Consider the following 21,299-nt stretch of genomic DNA (forward strand, 5'->3'; position numbering starts at 1 on the left):
GTCTCACCTAAATGTTGGGCGTTATCATTTCCATTCCTAATCATTTCCTCTGTCTGCAACAGGAGCAAGATGGGGCCAATTTTCAGGTGCCATCTGGGGTCCCAGAGCCCATCTCAAAATGTGGTGATCTGGATGTCATCTTTGAATATAGAGCTGCCAGCCAGAAACTCACAGTGACCATCGTGAGAGCACAGGGCCTCCCGGATAAGGACCGAAGTGGCATCAACTCCTGGCAAGTTCATGTAGTCCTGCTGCCCAGTAAGAAACAAAGGGGCAGGACGAACATACAGAGGGGGCCCAACCCTGTCTTCAAGGAGAAGGTCATCTTCGCCAAGCTAGAGCCCAGAGATGTGGCTGCCTGTGCCATCCGCTTCCGCCTGTACGCTGCCCGCAAGATGACCCGTGAGAGAATGATGGGAGAGAAGCTGTTCTACCTGAGCCACCTGCACCCAGAAGCGGAAACAAAAGTGACTCTGGTTCTGGAGCCAAGAAGTAATATCAGTGTGAGTATGTCAAATGGTGCTGCTAATGATGCAGTGTGTTTGAGGATGCAGAATTGTCATCTCTTGATTTAGTACATTCAGCCTGTGAATTCAAATGCTTTAATTTAATTTTCCATTTGGCTCTCCTCATCCTTCTAAGCTATGATTTGCACTTTATGCTTCAGTGGGTTTTTCATGCCCATCTTCCCTATAGCCTGATGGATGTCCATTTTAGGAACAAAAACCCAGTGTGTGGAGGGCATGGGAAAACCAAGAGAGGTTTCTAGGCCTTCTAGTCAGCTAATGAACAGTCCTACCAACCATTTCTCCAACCCCCACTGGGCCCCCAGTATGCACTATGATGAAGTTCAGAGATGGGACTGTCAAGGCGAGGTCTTTGACAAATGTACCTGAGCAGGCTGCAAACAGTAGCCCAGAACTCCAGCCACTTCTAAGACCTCCCATTGGTATGACCAAACTTCTTCATGTGCCCCATCCTCTATATCCCCTGGGGTGCCAAGGAAAGACAGAGCAGCTCGTGTGTCTACAAGATAGGCAGTCTCACTATTGCCATGGGCAATGTGTCATCTTGTACGAGTATCACCTTTTAATAAAATGTAAAAAGATCAGGTAGCTATCTTGGGCTTTGGGGCCAACAGAGTGCCTACTGTATGTCAGGAAGGGGATGCAGGAAAGAACCTAACGGGTGATGCCGCTGCCCTTGGGGAGCTGACAGCCTGGTGGAGGAGGGCGGCCATAGGTAAACCAAGGCAGGAAGGAAAGAAGGGCATGACAGAGGCTGCCATTTGTTTAGAAGGGTCAGAGAAAGTTTCTTTGAGGTACTGATAAAATCCAGAACTCAGGGAACCCAGGGAAGAAGCTGGTGACATGTGGAGGACCAGGTTGCGTGTGGGTCAGGGGGTGGGAAGGAGCTGATCAGGTCTGAGGACGAGGAAAGGTGCCAGAAAAGCTGGATTGTAGCAGTGGGAGATCCAGCCACTGACATTTTAAATAGGCATCTCAAAATTAATATCTTCAGGCCTGAAATCCTGACTGTTTCCTCCCTCAATCTTTTCTCCCTACAGTCTTCCCATCTTGGCTAAAGGCAATTTCATCTTTTTTAGTTGCTCAGGTCAAAATCCTATTGGTTCCATCTTCAAAATATAACCAGATCCCATCCATCTGCTGGATGAAATGGCCTCCTGGTGTTCTCCCTGCTTCCTTTCCCCCTCAGACTCTTCCCAACATGGACTCAGAATGAGCCTTTAAAACCCAACATGAGGTGGTTGCTGGGGAGAGGGGACTATAAGGGGACTAAATGGTAATGGAAAAATATATAATAAAGATTATATTAAAAATATTAAGTAAAAAAGGACCCATAAGAAGATTACATCTCATCTCCAGTCCCTCTTTTCTTCCTAAGCCCCGAGTAGAGCGCATCTGACGTCATGAAAAAGCAGAAGCCACAGGAGGGCAGAAGGGGTCCGCCTGCACCATGGAGCTTTGGGATAGGTGTGACCACACCCCTGTCTCTGTGTGCCAGGCCTTTTGCTGCTGCTGGGAGCACAGAGTTGAGTGGGGAAAATGTGTCAGCATGAAAGAACTTTGAGGGTCAAAATGTCCCCCTCTCCAGTTGTTGGTTGAGTGTGATAGTATGCCAGCCAGTGGCTTACGTGTGCCCTGGGGGCTGAGAGATGATAAGATTGGAGAAGTCTGAGTTTCCCAAGTGAACAATGACAGCAAATGGCATCTGAAGGGGGGCACAGCCTGAAGAAAATCACGATGTTGTACAAGGGCCTGGGCGATTGATGGGAGAGGCAAGCTAGGCAGAGATAGGTGCCACAGTGGATGCTTCTGCAGAAGCAGAGGGGAGGGGGTGACCCTCCCCAAAACTCAGCAAACATTCCATTGTTGGGTTATCATCATCCAGCAGGGGCTGTAGGCACCTATCAAAGCCACCCAGCCCGGTAGTTTACAAATTGTGTTTCATGAAAGCCCGGGCTCTAGATGTGCATGGCTTGGTAAACAAGATAGTTCCTACAGATGTAAAAAAATATTTAATTATTTTTAGTGCATTGATTCATTGGTGTTACTGATAAGAAGTCTTAGGAAATGATTTTCAATGTGGAGGAGAACGGTTTGAGCAAAGCCTGATGTACTTGTTTCTGGTGGAGGAGGTGGTGGCTCAGGGCGGCTGGCTGGCTTCCCCTGCGGAGCTGACTCCTACTCCCCTCCCTGAATGAGAATCCACTCGGTGATCTGCTTTACTCACCTCCTCCCGACGCGTCTGGAGCATAAGTGGGTGCTTTGGGGAAGTGTGCTCATGAGTAACATAACAGAAGGTGTGGGCTCTCCCCGGACACACCTGGTGCCTGCAAGGCCTCTGAGATTGCAGTCACGTGTCACCTTCTGTATCAAAAATTTGTAAAAGTGCTCACTCTCAGTGTAATTTATTTCTTAGGAGAAAATATATAGCATCTGGCATATTCCTGACCTTAAGAAGCAGAACTAGGGGCCAAATGTTCTGTGCAGTGGTAGACATCCAGCGGTCATTTTTTTTCCTAGTGAAGACAAAATGCCCTTTGAATTGCTACATTCATCACAGAGCTTCAGAGAACAGAGTGGATGGGTTCCACAGAAACACTGGAGCACAAATTACACAGCAGGGAATTTGGGTCTGTATTAAATGTATTATTAGTTTTCTATGTATCTTAGATGGTTTGATTTACACCAGTAATAACACCTTGGCTCGTTTTGTCTTAGAGAGGAAATATTGAATGGAGACAGTTCTTGAAACAAAGATGTCAGCTGATAATGCAAGGGCTCTCATCCACGGCTGCACTTCCCAGACCCATTATCATTCACGCGGAGTGCGCCCTTCCTCAGTAATCTTTGGCAGCCGTTGAGATTGGGCGACAATTTCACCAAACATAGTATTGCCTTTCTGTAAGGGAGAGTAGTGCAGCATGGGCCAATGGATTCTTTGTTTTTCTTCCCCTCCAGAGTGGAGAGTCTCCGCTCAGCCCATCTGCCGTTTCTCACAGTGATAGTGCTTCATCCACGCAGTCGCTGTCTCATGGAGGGGCGCCAGAGCTGTTGGTGGGTCTGTCCTATAATGCCACAACGGGTCGATTATCTGTGGAAATGATCAAAGGCAGCCATTTCCGAAACCTCGCTGTGAACAGAGCGCCTGGTAAGTACATGCTCCTTCCAGGGGCAAGTACAAGGCTGTGTCCGCTTTCACTTTAATTCTTTAACTTGTAGAATAAAAGTTATCTTGGTATGACTTAGAGAGTTTTTACAAAGTGATACCTCTGGGTTTTAAAATTGCCTTTCTATTTAATTAGGTTGAAGGCTCCTCCAATATCTAGACATATCTTGACATGAAATAGGCTGACCTTTATGTGTATATTATCTAAGAGGAAGGAATGATGTCTTTTCAGCAACACAATGTGTATGGGCAATTAAAATCTGCTAATAAGTCCCAGGCCCTCAAACACCTTTAAAGAGGTAGAGCTCAGGTGTTGGAGTGAGGCTGGTCTATTCTCTTACCCACTATCTTTGCTTTGATCTGTGCAATTTGCCTGTCTTCTCTGAATCTTGGTAGACTCATTTAGAACAAAAGGTTATTAATAGTATCTTCTTCATGGAGTTCTTTTGGGGTATAAATAAAATGATTTTTGTAGAGTGTTAGCATAGTGCCTAACACATAGTGAGCATACTAGAAATGTTAATGGTTATTGTGTTGACAAAAGACGACGTGAAGGAGGAAGATCTGGGGAATACAGGCCTGACTCGCCACTTCTGAGGTCACTACTGGAAAAAGGAGCTTAAGACATATGCCAATAGCTGCAGTCCAGGGTTCAGGAAATCAGAATAAGAAAGCAGCTCCTGCCAACTACCTCTCAGTACCCTAGAAGCTCCTTTTGAACACTGGAACGTTGCTGCTAAAAATGAGCTTACCTTTCATGATCTTACTTGTCAGCCAAACAAACAAACAAAAATCTTAAAAGGGGATAGGAAGATGATTTTTGCCTCAATTGTGTCTTCTGGATCTCATGCAAGTACATCCAGTCACAGGAACCCAGTTTGTATCCAGAATGCTAGCTGCAAGAGAGTCTGAAAAATGTTGAATTTTCGGCCTTTCAATACAGGAAGCTAGTGAGCCTGCCCCTCATCGACACCAAAGGGCAAGTGGGCAAGTGAGCCTGCCCCTCATCGACACCAAAGTCTTCCTGATATGAGAATGAAATCAATAACAACATGGTAGGCTGTAGGAGTCAATGGACTCTGGCCTCACATGTTAGCATCAGGTGAAGAGCCAGCAGAGCTGGTAGAAAAAGGTTGGGTCCAACAACCAAATCTTGGTTCTTTTTAGCCTTTAACTATGCTGCACCCCATGAAGTCTCTGTTCAATGGTATCTTGTTAGCCAACCTGTATGAAGCCCATTAGAGCAAGTTTGAAAGGAAAGCTCCCACTCTGGGTAGGTGCATAAAACATAATCTGTGTTGACACTCTGAGTCAGATGAGAGTTATTTAAAATGCTTAATAGATGCTGATTATTAATTGCATAGCTAAACTCTCTTTGTTAGGTACAGCTTTGCTTTTTAAAATAGCTCTGGATTTATGAAAGATCTGGATTTACTGCTTTATCTTCAGAGCTTTTGCTGGTCTCTTTCTCTGTCCTCAAGAAGTTTGGTGAGATCTGAACAATCTGGGGGAAACAACATGGTGGTGCTGCAGAGAATGATGGGGAGATGGATCAGACAGTCATGATTCATTCCAGTTCATGCTGGGAAACTTTGTGTGCTAGGTGGTACCAGGCAATACAGTGGGTGAGGGAGGACAACATGGTAGCTAAGAAAGCATCAGCTGGAGGCCCAAAAACTAAAGTGTGAATTCAGGCTCTGCCACTTACCAGCTGTGAGTTCCTAAAGTTTTCTGAATCTCAGTTTCCTCATCTGTAAAATGGGGTCATAGCAATACGTAGGTTGGCATACTGCATATAAGCTGTGATATTGAGGATGTTATTATTGTATTTTCATACATTTTTATATGAAAGAAAATATGCCAAAGGGAAATTCTTGTGACCCATGTTTAAAACAAAATAGGAAAAAATGCAAGTTCTAATTTAGAAATTGATTTGGTTCTAGAAGTTTTAAGCCAGTTTGGCATTTATGACATTATTTTTCATAGACATAGTGTTGCAATTCAACTTAAAATGTAACTGACATGCTATGTCTTTGCAATCAAAGTAATAGAAGACAATGTTGCTGTGATGCTATTAATTAAAACAGAAACCCAATAGGGAAGACAAAAGTTTTTTGTTTATGTAGAATGCTGGTACTTGAGGAAAATCCAGCTTAATTAGGAGGGGTTGAGAAAGCAGAGGGTTCCTTTGTGGACATTCTGAAAGGGACCTCTTGGTACTTTCAAGGGCTTTAGATGTTGACGGCATTGGTTCTTCATTATGTCTCACTTCACTACGCCACTAGCACTACTTTGGCAGTCGTCAGGCAGGCTTCAGATACATTTTTAGTTCCCATATGGAGGAGAACAAGAGAGAGAAAGGGTGAGGGAACAAGAGTTTTATGAGGTCTCTGAGCAGAGTTGGAAGAAATGGGGGTGGGGTGAGGCGGGGAGAAGGAGAGAGGACGCAAGTGGGGAAATGAATGGGACTGGGAGTGGGGGGTGGTGGAGAGACCTTGCCAAGTACACTGGCCTCCGAGGTGGAGGTGGAGGGAGGGCAGAGCATGGGACCAAAGCTCTGTGTCAGCATCTACCACAAAGGAGGTGCCTGCCGGGGGAGACACATGCAGGAACATGTATGTGTACAGGTCCCAAATCCTGTGCTTGGGACTCTGGGCACAGGTGCAGCTATTTTGTCTGTGAAGAAAGGACACCAACCCTGTCTTACTGGGTGGTTATGATAATGTGAAGAATAGTTCTTAGGGAAGCTGAAGGAAAATGGGCCAAGCCTGAGTATTGGGAACTTGCCTTCCCTAGAATATTGGCGTTTGTAAATCTTGCTGGAAACAGAGACTAAGGCTGGGATTTAGATGTGAGAATTTTCTGTCTCAAGATATATCATGAAGCAGAAGATAACTTTGAATTCACCAGCTTGATTCAGTCAGATGACTGTGCTGATATTTTAAACTTGTCTTCAAAGAGTTAGATAAATAGTACATGAAATTCCTCTCCTCTGTTAGGGTCTTACACAAAACAAGCCACTGAAATGTAAGCTTCCCTCCCCGAACTTCTGAGTTAAATCCTTGGGGAGAAGGCTCAATAAGGGGCAGGTTTTATTCTGATGAGCAGGAGCCAGTGGGAGCATACTTAGAGATTCGAGTCTCTACACCGAACCCCACACCCTCAATGCAGAATGGCTAAAACTAAAAAGACCAATTTCACCAAGTGTGGAAAATGAAAAAACCACTTAGGGAAAAGGCCTAGCACTTTCTTATACAACAAAATATGCACCGAAAATCCAGCAGTTCCATTCTTAGGCATTTACCCATAAGTTTTTAAAAAGATCTGCATGAGGATGTTCACGACATCTTTATTCATAATGTCAGAAACTGCATTAGACTGAGCAACTTAAACAACAAAAATTTATTTCTCATGGTGGTAGAGGCTAGGAAATCCAAGATTAAGGTGCCAGCTGATTGAGGTCCTCGTGAGAATCATCCTCCTAGTTTGCAGACAGGACCTTCTTGCTATGTCCTCACATAACAAGAGGAAGAAAAAAAATCACCTCTCCAATGTCTGTCTTATGGCACTAATCCCATTCACGAGAGCTTCACCCTTGTGATCTAATGACTTCCCAAAGTCCTCAAATACCAACACACCTTCGAATGGCATTACACTGAGGAATAGGGCTTCAATATGTGAATTTGGGAAAATACATACTTTTAGTCCAAAGCACAAGTTGAACAACACATAACAACTGAAGAATCTAGGTGATGGGTATAAGGAGGTCCACCATATAATCATTTCAAATTTTTAGTGCATTTGACAATTTTAGTTATAAAATAGTGGGCAGAAAAAAGTGGTCTGGAATAGTTCAGCTAGGTCAGGAGGATAAAAATAAACTAAGAGTCTTAGCCATACATAGGGTCTTCTGTGGTTGGCATTATGTTGTTTTTTTATTATGATGATATGTCAAGGTTGAACCCTATTCCCCTGACTCAACCTTGGACAGGATAGACAGGGTACCAAGCACCTGAACCTGAGGACATTTTCTACAGTACTCTCCATAAACCAAATTCATCCCAAGAAAAAGTATGTGGCTGGGCATTTTCTCCATTTCCAAGTTGAACCTTTTCTTTGTTCATCTGGTAGGTTGGTAGATAGATAAATAGGTAGGAAGGTAGGTAGATAGATTGATTGATTGATTGATAGATAATAGATAATGTATATTTAGATATAGATATAAAAATTTGTCTATCTGTCTATCCATCCATCCATCCATCCATCCATCCATCCATCAGTGTTTCGGTGAAAGTGACCATGTTATAAATTGCTGTTTTTTCAAATTGTAGATGGGCTAGGAAAGATAAAATAGGCTATTTGAAAATTACTGGCCCATAGATCCTGTTCAGAAACAATGTACAAATGAGGTGGCAAAATAAACTTGTCTTAGCCCACATCGTGGAACAACATGCCAAGAATCCGTTTGGGCACTTTCAAGGCAACACCTCATTCACTACACATGGTCAGTATTCAGAGACACTGCTGTCATGACTGCTGTTAAGATGGTACAAGCTAGTCTGCAAATCTGATGCAAGGGATGGTCTCCACGTCTGTACATGGTGAATAGTCCAGGTGAGAAAGCAGCTTACAGTGTCTGGAAGACATCTGCAATCCTGACGTGCACTTGCAAATGCTTTTGAGAAACTTGCCATTGTGAATAAGAAACACTTGATTATCCATTGAATTTGGTTCACTAAGTGTTTCACAGCTCTGTTCTGTCCTGTCCTTTTCCTGGGCCTGCCTCCCAATTACTGCATGGCTCGACATTGAATTTAACCTCCCTGAATTTCATTTTCTTGCCTATTAAGTGAGGTTAACTAATGTTACTGATACAAGTGCTAGTTAAAATGAATGTTAGCATCTCTGTTGCAGGTTTTCTCTCTCCATCCCCATCTCTGCTGTGTCTTCTCCAACATGCTACTACCGCATTGTGTGTATGTGTGTGTGTGTGCACAAGTAATGGTCCTTGTCAAAACTATCATTAAGCTTCCCCCGCCAGTTAAAAACAAGTTCCTGAGCCTCTCAGCATGAGCACGATTGGCCGTGTGTGATAATTACATCCCAAATGATAATACTTACAGCAGCAGCGTATTAACCTTGTTAGGCACTCACAATAGCAGAGAGTGGAGGAAAGAAAAACAAAAAGCAAACCAGGCCACCTTGTGTTTCATGTGAAGACAAAGTGGGATGCAGGGGTGCTCTCTACAAATGAAATGCAGGGAGAGAAGGACTAAATGAAGATGTGGGGTGTCCCACCTTCTTTAGAAGTCCTGGTCCAGGTTTCAGGTCCTGGTCCTGGTTACAGCGTGTATTTATTAATAGCCACCTTGGGCTCAGAATTATGATAAATTCATAGGGAGGTTTGCATGTGGCATTAACTTATTGAATACATAAGTGATATTCCTTTACTTACATTAAGTGGATTCTCACAACTATATCAAAGTTAGAAAACATGCCCTGGCTGGCATAGCTCAGTGGATTGAGTGCGGGATGCAAACCAAAGTGTCGCAGGTTCAATTCTCAGGTTTGATTCCCAGTCAGAGTACATGCCTGGGTTGCAGGCCATGACCCCCAGCAACTGCACATTGATGTTTCTCTCTCTCTCTATCTCCCTCCCTTTCCTCTCTAAAAATAAATAAATAAATAAAATTAAAAAAAAAGAAAAGAAAACATGAGAAGCATCAGGGGATAAAATACTGTTCCAGTGGTGTATGAATTATATCTCAACAAAGCTCAAAAAGCAAGAAGAAAAGAAAAAAACAATATAAGAAGAAAAACACCCACCAACCTTGGTCACTCACAGAAGGACAACAGTAGGATGGAGGACAGGCCTCTCCGTGCAACGGCAGAGGCCAGGGAGTGTGGGGAGAATGTCCTCAAAGTCCTGAGAGGGAAACTTCTCCACTTAGAATTCTGTGCACGTGAAAGGAAAGTAAGAATATTTTCAACAAAGTTTGAAAGTTTTCTCGCTGAAAGAACTACTAACCGATGCATTTCAGGAAGAAGGAAACTGAATTCGGAAGAAGTGCAGTGCAAGAAGGGATAGTGAACAAGCAATGGTAAACATGTAGGTAGATACAAGCACGCGTAGACCACACAGACCAAAAACAGCAACAGGAGGGCAAATGAACGCCACTAGGAGTGCAACCTCAAAGTGGAAGTAAAATTCTAGGTAGAAATAACAGGAAATATGGGAAAGGGAGATGGAAATCACAGAATTCTAAGGTCTTAATGTTGCTTAAGAGATATTAAGGCCTGGCTGGTGTAGCTCAGCGGATTGAGTGTGGACCTGCAAACCAAAGGGTCACCAGTTTGATTCCCTGTCAGGGCATGTGCCTGGGTTGCGGGCCAGGTCCCCAGTAGGGAGTGCATGAGAGGCAAACCACATATTGATGTTTCTTTCCCTCTCTTTTTCCCTCCATTCCCTTCTCTCTAACAATAAATAAATATAATAATAAAAAGATACTGATTAATTTGAGACATTAAATCAACTGTACAGTTAAAATTTTAATCCACCTTTCAAATCAATAGATGGAATAAATTAGAATAAAAAACTTCAGTTAATCCAACAGAAATCAGAAAAAGATATTTAAAAGCATAGAAAATGCAGAATAGAAAGCGCAAACCAACACAATAAAAATAAATCAAAATATATCAGTGGTCATATTCAATGTAAGGGGGACTACTGTGTGTAAACAATAGATATAACATTAGATTAATGTTCCCTTTTCAACCTCTCCCTGCCCCTCCTCTGTGCAACCTGTCTCACACACTGCAGTTTATATTAGGCCCACCCAGCATCCTAATAAGAAGAAGAGAAAAACCCCTAATAACTAACAAACTGGACTTAGCTCAGGGATGCAGGATAATTCAAAATTAGGAAGATCTGCTGGTGCAGTTCACCATATTAACTGATTTATGAAAAACCAGCATGGTTTTCTCAATAGGTGCAAAAGGAGCTTTTGGCACAATTTATTATCCATTGTTGATAAAAAGTACTCTTAGCAGGTGAATAATAAAAGGTGTTTTGGTGTAGAATAGGCTAGGATGCCATAACAAGCATATCCTACAGTCTCAGTGGCTCACATGCAAAGGTTCATTTCTTCCTCAAGTCACTTTCCGAAGTGAGCCATGTGACTCCCCTCTGATCTGTGACGGGCATGCAGGCTCTTTAATAAGGGGATATATTGTATTCAAACCTGCCCCCTATGGTTACCATGAAAGGTGGGGTGAGACAACATGGGGCACTTCTTGCTTGATGGCAGTGGCTGATTATAGCCATGACTGAAAGTAACGTTTATCTCCTCTCGTGCTGCATTATTTAGAACTTAGTCCCATGGCCCAGTCCACTCAAATCTGGCGCTAAGCCTACATCCTTAATTTGATACTGGACCTGAATCTCTAACCATTATTCATCTGAGGTTTACTGGGCCTTTGTTGTTCAGAGCCTTTTAAAATTCATCTCTTACTATTTGGAGGTCTAGAAGCAATCAGTTTTTTCCAACCACAAAAGGGTCTGAATTCCTGTTTTCTCTCTTCTCCTTTCCTTTTTCCTTTCACACTGGCCAGGTCTTCCCCAAGCTGACCTTTCACCTCCCTGCACCTCCCAAATGAAGCCAGTTGAACTGAATACTCACGTTTGATATTCTGTTTTTCAATCTGTTTCCTGAGAGCAACAAACTCATTAGTTGCATCATATGCTCTTCCTTCCAAGTTATAGCAGATGGCAACTTTTAGCATCACGTAATATGGACTATGCATCCCCACTGCTCTAGCCTCTGAAATTAGTTTCTTCATAATCTGGCATGCAACTTGTATGCCAGTGCCCATTCTTTAAAAAAATTTTTTTGCATGGTAACATTCCAGCTCAGATGACCAATTACTACTACATCAGTCAGATTTCGTCAGTAAAATGAAAAACACTCTAGGTATTTGGAATCAGATGTTGTTAATGATAGGGTTGAAGCATGGCAGGCAGGAGAGGAACCATCAGAAAGGCCCTCTGCATGCGATGCAGAAGCACAGGTATCACAGGAGAGATGCCAGCATGGTCTGGGCTGTGAGCACCCGGATGGGGTGGTGCTCACGAGGATGCTTGGACACCATGGGCAAACCCGTGTTCTGCGATCTTTAATGCTGCACACATGCCTACAACTTGTCTGGACAGTTACTCCCCTTTCCTTCTGCTTTCCAGTCTCATAACAGTGGCTTTCGTTAGTGGAACCTAACTGGAGTCTTACAGGCAAGAGATTTAGGCAAATGTGGTTTTAAGGCTTTACAGCCCTTTGGTACAGGAAAGAGCTCGAAGGGTAGAAATGGTGTGGTATAGCAACTACTGGTAGGTGGTACAGACAGGAACTTGCTCAACCTCAATAGTGGGCATTTTAAGAAAATATACACTCACTATCATTCTTAATCCTGAAACCCCTTCAAGTCAGGACAAAATAAGGCTCCTGCTAGCATCACTTCTCAACATTACATGAGAGGCTGAAGGCAATGCAAGAGAATAAGAAAATAACAGTTAAAACTTGAAAGGAAGAAACAAAGTATCATTATTTGTAGAAAATATGGTTCTGTACATAAAAAATACAAGGTAATCTACGAATTTCAACTAAGATGTTTATTTACAAAATCAGTTGTTTTCTAACATATTAGGAACAATTAGAAAGTAGAATTTTAAAACATCACTATTTACAACAGCAATAAAATATCTAAGATATATATACATACATATATATATAAACTAAAGAATAACAATAAAAGATGAGTGCAAAAATTGTGGAAAGATGATAAAACTTTTAAAAAGACACAATAGGAAACGAAATAGGTAGATATACCATGTTCATTGGTATGTGAATATCAAAGAGTATTCCATATCTTTCCCAATGTAATCCATATATCTAGTACAACCCCAATTGAAATCCTGACAGTGTTTTTTTGGCATGTTTTGCCCTTTTAAAAAAAATAAAATTAAACTTCATAAGCTGTTTTTAAAATTCATATGCAAGAGCTAGTTAAACCAAGCAAAAGCTTAGACTAAGATTTTTAAGAAGATAACAGAGGGATTTTTCCTAGACAGATTATAAAATGATGCTAATAAATATTTTGAGACCTACGGGAAGGCACACAAACTTAGAAACTTGACATCTGACAGATGTTGTTTTGCAAATCAGCTGGGAGATCATGGACTATTTAATGAATAATGCTTCCCATGTGGCAAAATAATTAGACCCCTGCTTCACACCACACACAAAGATTAATTTCAGGTGTCCTAAAAATCAAATGTGGTAAGGCAGACAGAGACAGACAAATATTGTGTGATCTCACTGATATGTGGTATCTTTAAAAAAAAAATAGATAGATACAGAGACCAGATTGGTGGTTTCCAGAGGTGGGAGATGTGGGGAGTGAAATGGGTGAAGGTGATGAAATGGCACCAACTTTCAGTTATAAGATAAATAAGTCCTGGCGAGGTAACGTACAGTATGGTGACTGTAGGTAACAATACTGTATTGTATGTGTGAAAGCTGCTAAGGGAGTAGATCTTAGAAGTTCTCATGATGAGAAAAACAACTTGTAACTATGTGTGGTCAGGGATGATAACTAACCTTATGGTGGCAATCACTTTGCAGTATGACAAAAGGTCCCCCTTTGAGCTAGAACGATCAGCAGCATTTTCTTCTTTCGGTCTGGTGTCCTCAGACTGGATTGTTGATAAAAGTATTCTTTTCCCTTTTTGTCACTTACAGTGCAGTGTCAGTGGTGGAGGTTTGGTAGTAAGGTTTGGCCTTTCTTGTAATCAGAAAACAATCTTATGACAAGATAAAGCTTGAAATTGCTCTCTGTGAAGTGATCAGGTCTTTGCAAGATTGAGTCAGTTCCCACTGCAGTGCTGGCAGCAGAATTCCCAGGGCGGTTTGGTGACTGAATTAACTTTTCCTTCAGGAATCACGCAGCCCTTTACAGCTGCAGGAACACAAATGCACTCCCCCGTTGCTGGTTTCCTGATAGCTTTTCCATACAGCAGTCTGAAGAGTGGAGAGCTCTGTTTCTGAGACAGAGGAGTGTTTTCCCACCTGAAGTGTAATTTCACACCTTGTGTTTCTCAGCAGATAAGTGCATAAAATAACACATCAAACCGGAATAGAAAAAGATCAACATAGAAGGAAAACTGCAGGTTGTAATTTGTTTCCCATCGTACAATGCTCTTGTGGAGAACAGTCAATCAGAGAGGCCTGGGTGTTCTCACTTTTTAAAAGTTTGACTGGTTTTAGGTGGGAAAGTGAGCAGTAAACATAATCAGCTTTTAGCCTGAACAGGTGTACAGAAGAATAGAATTTGAGAAACTCCTTAGCATTTAGGATTTAAAAAAATGAACAGAGAACACATAAATTGGTAAAAGTTGAAGTTAAGAAGGAAGTCAAGAAATACATTATTTTTAGTAAAAATATAATTGTCTTAGGAGATGATGTTCTTTATAGTGATCCTTTCAGAAATTTTAGCAGAAGTGGTAGATTATATCAGTGATTTGGATATTTTCTTTCCTTTCTGTAAATGACTAAACATAGGATGCTAGTTGCTGGATTACAGCATTCTGGTGCAAGGATTACAAAACATATAGCTGTATTGTGCAGGTTTGAAACATCTTGAGACCAAAAGAAAAAAGAAAGTCGAGCCTCCTGGCCAGCCATGCACATTCATTACACAATATTTCATACTCATTGGATGCCTCCCACGTGTCAGACCCGGGGTCAGGCATCAGGGCACAGCGGGGAACAAGGCGGTTCCTCTTCCACTGCTGGGATGCCAATGGCCTTGCAGATAAGCAAACAGGCCATGAAATACCGTACTCGGTGATAAGTGCTGAGATAAGTTAAAACTTGATTTTTAAAAACATTTAAATTTTTCCCCGTTCTAGTTTATATGCAATATTATTTTGAACTGCTTTCAAGTGTAAGCATAGTGGTTAGACAATCACATACTTCACAAAGTGCCCGCCCCCTGTCAATATTTCCAGTACCCACCTGGCCCCACACATAGTTACTACAATATTATTGACTACATTTCCTATGCTGTACTTTACATCCCTGCACCTATTTTGTGACTACCAATCTGTGCCTCTCAATTCCTTCACTTGTTTTCACCTACTCCTCTAACCTTCCTCTTCTCTGGCAACCACCAGTCTGTCCTCTGTATCTGTGAATCTGTAAAACTTGATTTTGATGAAGCCCACAGGAGGGGTATCTGAACTAGGGTTGGTGGGGAGGGAGAGTGGTCAGCAAAAATGCCTGGATAAAGTAATGTCCAAACCAAATGAAGAATAGATGTCATGTGGAGGTGGTATCACTTGGGATATCAGGGCATGCAGAGCTAGTGCAGAAGTGAAAGGGTAAGAGAGCATAGGGGCCTGGAGGGACAAAGGTAGTTCCAAATAGTTGGATTACAACGATAAAGGCACCAATGGAGAAAAACAGGGCCTAAATAAGTAGTCTTTACCAAGAAATTTAGTTTTATCCTGAGACTAGTGGGAAGTATTGAAGGTTTAGTTTTTGCTAATTAGTGAGAGTAACACGAGCAGATATGCATTTTACAGATACCGCTCTAACCAGTGATGGTGTTCAGTGAGCAAGCGTGCAGTGATGCAGGTGAGAGTTGAGTTTATGGCAGACACTGAGCGTTCAAAGGCATGGGGGATGGGAAAAACGTGGGCCAATTTGGGAACTATTTAGGAGGTAAAATCAGTAATACTTGGTGATTCATTGGCTGGACCAAGGTGAAGAGGTCAATCTTGTCCAAAATGTAGTCCTGGTTTCTGATTTGGATCATGAGGACGTGATGCTACCATTCACAGAGATGGGGACACTGGGGCAGCAAGTTGTTAAGGGTTGGGAAAATGATGCGTGAGATGTGTGTGCGATGTCCATGAAGAGAAATGTGGTATTCGGTTGGATCTTGAGCTTGAGAGAGAAGTCTAGTCCAGAGATACAGAGCTGGTTGTTGGCACTGAGTAGATGACATGGTCCAAAGAATATGTACACAGTGAGTAAAGAAGAGACTCTAACTCAGGCATAAAACAGTATTTTGACTATGGAAAGAAAACCATGTAGGGCAAAATGTATATATTTACCTTGTTATATAAATAAAATGTGAATAAAAAAAACTGTGCATGTCCACAAACACCACTGCATGTATGTCTAGCTGTGTATACACTCCTATACAGGTAGAGCTTCTAATAAACATCAGCAAGGTGCCCAATAGGGGGTTGCATGGAACATTAGACATTCAAGGGGATAGTCCCTTCCCTTAATCATTCATGTAAGATGTTAGTCCTGCAGCAAGTACCAGGCCCAAGAATGCCAATCAGTATGTTAAAAGAAAACTTTGCTGCCCGTGTAAATATTGCAACTAGACTGGCAAAACAGAAAGCACTGATGTTTTCTCATTTCTGTTGTTTTTTTCTTAGATACATATGGAAAACTCTTTCTCCTCAATTCTGTGGGTCAAGAGATGTCCCGCTGCAAGACATCTATTCGACGTGGTCAGCCCAATCCTGTCTATAAGGAGACCTTTGTTTTCCAGGTGGCCCTCTTTCAGCTCTCTGATGTCACGTTGATGATTTCCATTTATAACAGGCGTACTATGAAGCGCAAAGAGATGATTGGTTGGATTGCCCTGGGCCAAAACAGTAGTGGAGAGGAGGAACAAGACCATTGGGAGGAAATGAAGGAGACCAAAGGCCAGCAGGTCTGCAGGTGGCATAGCTTGCTTGAATCCTAGGTTTATCAACAGGTGTCTGTATGCTACATGTGCTCTGGTGGCCCTAGGTGTTGACTACCAACACCAGCTCAGTGTATGCTAGCAGTCTTTTCAAAGACAGGTTTTCAAATAAGGATTCAATTCCACTAACTCCTAGGACATTCTGTGTGTAGGGGGGCGGGGGAATGGGGATCTTTGGGTTTCTCAAAGGTTTGATTTGAATTTAAGTGTTGTAATTTTAAAAAATTCTACATATACAGTCAACTATGTGGAAAATGTTACCATAGTTGCAAGCAGTGATGATGAGTTAATTTGTGTTAATAGGTTATTGAGTTTCAGTTCAGACTCTGGAATGAAGCTTCTTCTACTCCCTTTTCTGTTTGCTTGTAGAGTAACCTGAGATCGCAAGGGAGCTGATAAAATATTACTATTTACAATCACTTATGTGTATGATTCAGAATTTTATTAATATGGTGCAAAAAACCTCCAAACTACAGAAATGAGTCAGACACTGAGGCTCAAAGAGGAATGTAACTGTTACCCATCGTCCCTGATTTCACATTTTTCTCTTCATCAAACCCACCCTCATTTATTTACCTAACAAATAAATGTTATATAAACTTGCACTTACAAAACAAATTTGTATTAATTAAATACCTCTTTTTATCTCACTTATATATTGTGGTTTTCCTATGAGGTTTGGTTAGATAAATCATTTTGAAACTAAAAAATACTTACAAAAAAAACTATTGAAAGACAACTTGTCTCCTTTGAATATATAAGATTTCAAACTTGTAACTTCCAAGATTTTTATGCTCTTTGTCTCACCGAATAAGCTCTTACAGAATGAGAAGAAAACCAAAAAACCTATTTAAGTCATGGGTTTATTGATTTTTTCTGAATCTAGTGCTTTCCTTTTAGATCATACTTTTTTATATGCAATTATATACTCAAACATCTATTTTGAATGTATGCCTGCATGTAAACCATACTTTTTTATGCAATATTTTCAATCACTAGTGAGCATAGTAAGTTGTAAACAATGGGTCTTTAATAATGTTAACTCAATTGACTCTTAGAAATGAACATGTTACAATACCTGTGAGTGGAGAAATATTTCCAGCTTGTATGCAATGACCCTACATTTTTCTTGGAGCTTTTGATGTGCCTGGAATTGTCTCTCTTTGTTTTTTTTTCATGGCATTTGCAGCAACACATGTTAGTTACTGCCTGTATCTGGGCCCGTGCTGTTTGGAACGGTGACATTGTGTGGTTGTGAGCATGAAATTTTACTTCCGACTGGCTTTTACATATTTGTGCAGTGCATGTTTCCTTAGTTTTTCTTAGGTCTGAGCCCTTCATTTCAATTCCTTTAAGTGGGCAGTAATAAGAAACGGAAGGGATGTGTGTACTTGGAACACTGTGCCCACGTGCAGCGCTTCTGAGCGATTGCTCAGTCACTTATTTTTAGCTTTTATGTTTCATTGTTGACTTTTTGCTGTCTACGAGGAGAGTGATAGCTAGTGATGGATGTATACAGTTAAAAACACAGAACTCCCTCTCAGCTCTCCATTTTGACAGATTGCAAATGCAGTCGGTAACACTTGAAGAACATATTTATTCCTTTCAGCCGGCAATGGTTATCCTGACAACACCAGAGTCAGGCACAGAATAACCCTACCAGGATTTCAAATACCAACTTTCGAAATGAAGTGCTTGCACATGGGATACTCAGAATAAGCAAAACAAATTATCTCCATTTATTTTCAGGTCTTGGGAGTTTCATGTATAAAGCCGCTCAGTTAATTGGGAATAAGTAATAAAACCATGCCCCTTAGGGTTTTTACCCTATCCTCCTTTGGATGACCTCAAAGTGCTTTTCCAACATCGTATCCATTAACTACTGAGTGGTCTTTGCAGTGTGGCTGTGTCAATAACTGGACTGAGTGCAATTGATTAAGTAGCGGCACAAAGAATTGGCTCCTCACATCCCACACCCGCTTCATGCGCGTGTTTAAAGGGAAGTGGAGCAGCCTTGTTATGCCTCCCTTTATGCAGTCACATAAAAGCCGCATTCACTTTAAAATTTACATTTGAAAAAATCTGCATATATTGTACAGACAGTCCTAGATTTCTGCCCCCCTCATATTTCCCTGCCTTATGTGTCACTGCATCTCTTATCTCTTGGGGCCCAATCACCCCCTCTAACTTCCTTCTCTGCTGCCTTGACCCACCCGTTTTTAAGGTTTTCTTCTGGTTTGGTAAAGGCATCTTTGTGCATTTGATCTGCTTCCCAATAGTCTGTTTATCACATATAGTTATAGGAGTGTCAGCATTTTAAGGGAAGGGATGCCTGAAAGGCATTTTTTATTTTTATAATTTTACAGTATTGGTGCTACTCACCATGTGGGGTGTATGTACATCTTGAATATACAGCAACAACCACCCTAAAGCTGATGTCTAAATATAAAATGCTAATGACAAGATACATTAAAATATGAGGCTGATTTTTTACATTGATTTGAAATTCTAGTTTAGTAAGATCTTTCAATTTTGAGCATTTAAACTCCCTTATTTTCTTGGCAGTCTAGACATGATGCGTTGAACATGTTTTTCACTTGAGCTTTTACATGTGCATTTGCTTTTCAAAAGATTTATGAAAGACAATTAGTTGGTTCTGAAGTGAAAAAAAGCTGCTTTTATGTGTTTTCTCTAGCTCATAATTAATATCTCATAGGGACATTTGACATTGAGGAAGCATCAGTATTTGTTGCATGAGTAGTCCTCTCCATGATTTTTCCTGAAGAGGTGCTTTTAAAATAAGATTATTGAAGGATATTGATGCACTGGGTTTATGGAAATGGGCTTTCCAGTGTGCCTTCTTGCAGGGTGTAGGTTTATAACTGAATTGTGAAGTGCTGGTTTTACCCATCATGGAGGTGGTGCCTGTGCTCCTGCTACCCTTCCGACTACTGCTGGATTTGTAAATGGGCCATTCACCAGGCAGCTGAGCACCTGCTCTCTCTCCTCCCTCCTTCACTGGCTCCCAGTGTGATGCACAGTTGTTTGGGACCCTGTTTTGGCTGTTGTTGTGTAACTGTGAGGGGAGGTCTTGCCTTCCTAACAAAAGCACTTGTAATGCTGTTAGCTGTATTATAGTCAGCATTCTACATGCACAAAGTTTGAGAGAATCCTCACCGTAATCTCAAGGGGCAAAGAGAGTGTAGTACTGCATTGTCATTTGCTCCCTTTGCTCCTCTTTCAAAGACAATGATTGACCTCAAATGTCAAGATCCTCCACAGTACTAGGTGCTACCGGCAGGCTCCTACCAATTTTACAAATTGTTGACACTTCGGCCAGGAACTGTGTTTTACATCCTGGCTATACTAGGTGGTCTTATCTGAAAATCAAAACTCTCTTCTTTTCAAATAAAGCCTTATTTAAGTTCAAATTACTATCAGATTACGTGAAAGTGTTTCTCTGGTATAGCCAATGAATTGACTAAATTGATGATTCACTGTGGACATGGAATTGTGAGTTTGCCCCCAAGCCTGGCTATCCTTTTGCAGCAGAGGACTTAGAACATTAAGATCAGGTAACTGAGTAGGAAAAGATTATTTGGAGATGACCTAAACCCAAATGAGTGCATATTCTTGAATGACAAGGAAATGACTACACAACTCATTTGGCATCATCTCCTCTCACCTTTGAGGAAAACATGGCCAAAGAACATACATTTCATTCTATTTGATTCACAACAAAAGTAACTGATAGGTAATCCTGAAGTGGAGAAGTATTCTTGCCTTAAAAAAAAATCATTCTTTTGCCCTGGCCAGCATGGCTCCGTTGGTGGGGTGTTGTCCTGCAAAGCAAAAGGTTATCAGTTTGATTCCTGGTCAGAACACAAGTGTAGGTGGCGGGTTCAGTCCCTGGCTGGCGTATGTACGAGAGGCAACCGATCAATGTTTCTCTCTTGTTATCGATGTTTCTCTTCTTCTTTTGCCTTCCCTTTCCCTCTCTCTAAAAAAAAATCATTCTTTTATTCCAAAGAAAAAAACTATGCAAACTATAAGAAACAAATAATCATAGTAGGTATATGAAAGAACTGAAGAATAAATAAATAAGCTGGAAAACTTCAGCATCTACCAGCATATATTCTAGAAGAGTAAACTAATAATCCAAAAGATATTTTAGGCCAACTAGTTATCATTTTTTCATGTCTGGTGGAATTCTGGAAAATACTTACAGATAGTACTTACAGACGAAGCAAATGAGGCTGGTCTAACAGAGCTCAGAGAGGCTGACGTGGTCTGAGGTTAGCCTGGGCTCGGGGAGAACTCTGCCAACTGCTGTGTAGCCTTAAGAAAACTACTTATCCAGCTTGTATCCCAGTTTCTTTGGGTGGAAAATGGAAGTAATATCTACCTCATGAAGTTTTTAAAAAGACATTAAGGAAATAACAGCATAGAGTGCAGCATATTATAAGCATTCATATTTTCCCCTCACAATCATGCTTAAAAAAGAGAAAAAGGTATTTAAGATTTGTTTCTATTTCTAGTGAAACTAATGGTAGCATTAGAGGAAGACTAGTCTGAATTTGTGAAGCAAGGAAGTCTTATTGGGGCAACCTGGCAAGAGGTACACTTGTATAAGGAGGATATAGAGTCTTAGTAAATCCCCTAAGAGGTATAATAACCAAATCTTTGTCCCCGCCCACCCACCTTTGGTTTGGGGGAGATGCAAAACCTTGGTGCACACGAGTGTGCACATCTTAGCAAATCACACACAAGGCCTCTCCTTGTCCCAG

At 41.4% G+C, this 21,299-nt stretch overlaps 1 protein-coding gene across 3 annotated transcripts in view; it reads left to right on the top strand.

The window, feature by feature from the left end:
* The window catches only part of SYT16 (synaptotagmin 16), a 207,721-nt gene extending 187,345 nt beyond the window's left edge, over positions 1-20,376 (top strand). For all 3 annotated transcript variants that reach the window (XM_045823835.1, XM_045823836.1, XM_045823834.1), the window contains 3 exons: positions 63-503; positions 3,486-3,675; positions 16,199-20,376. In XM_045823835.1, the coding sequence (XP_045679791.1) occupies positions 63-503; positions 3,486-3,675; positions 16,199-16,512 (945 nt within the window). In that variant the 3' untranslated portion in view covers positions 16,513-20,376. The remainder of the gene's footprint in view (positions 1-62; positions 504-3,485; positions 3,676-16,198) is intronic.
* The last annotated feature ends 923 nt before the right edge of the window (positions 20,377-21,299 follow it).

This window comes from Phyllostomus hastatus, unplaced genomic scaffold (genome assembly GCF_019186645.2).
Source record: "Phyllostomus hastatus isolate PE091 unplaced genomic scaffold, TTU_PhHast_1.1 phas_scaffold_501, whole genome shotgun sequence".
NCBI classification, from domain to species: domain Eukaryota; kingdom Metazoa; phylum Chordata; class Mammalia; order Chiroptera; family Phyllostomidae; genus Phyllostomus; species Phyllostomus hastatus.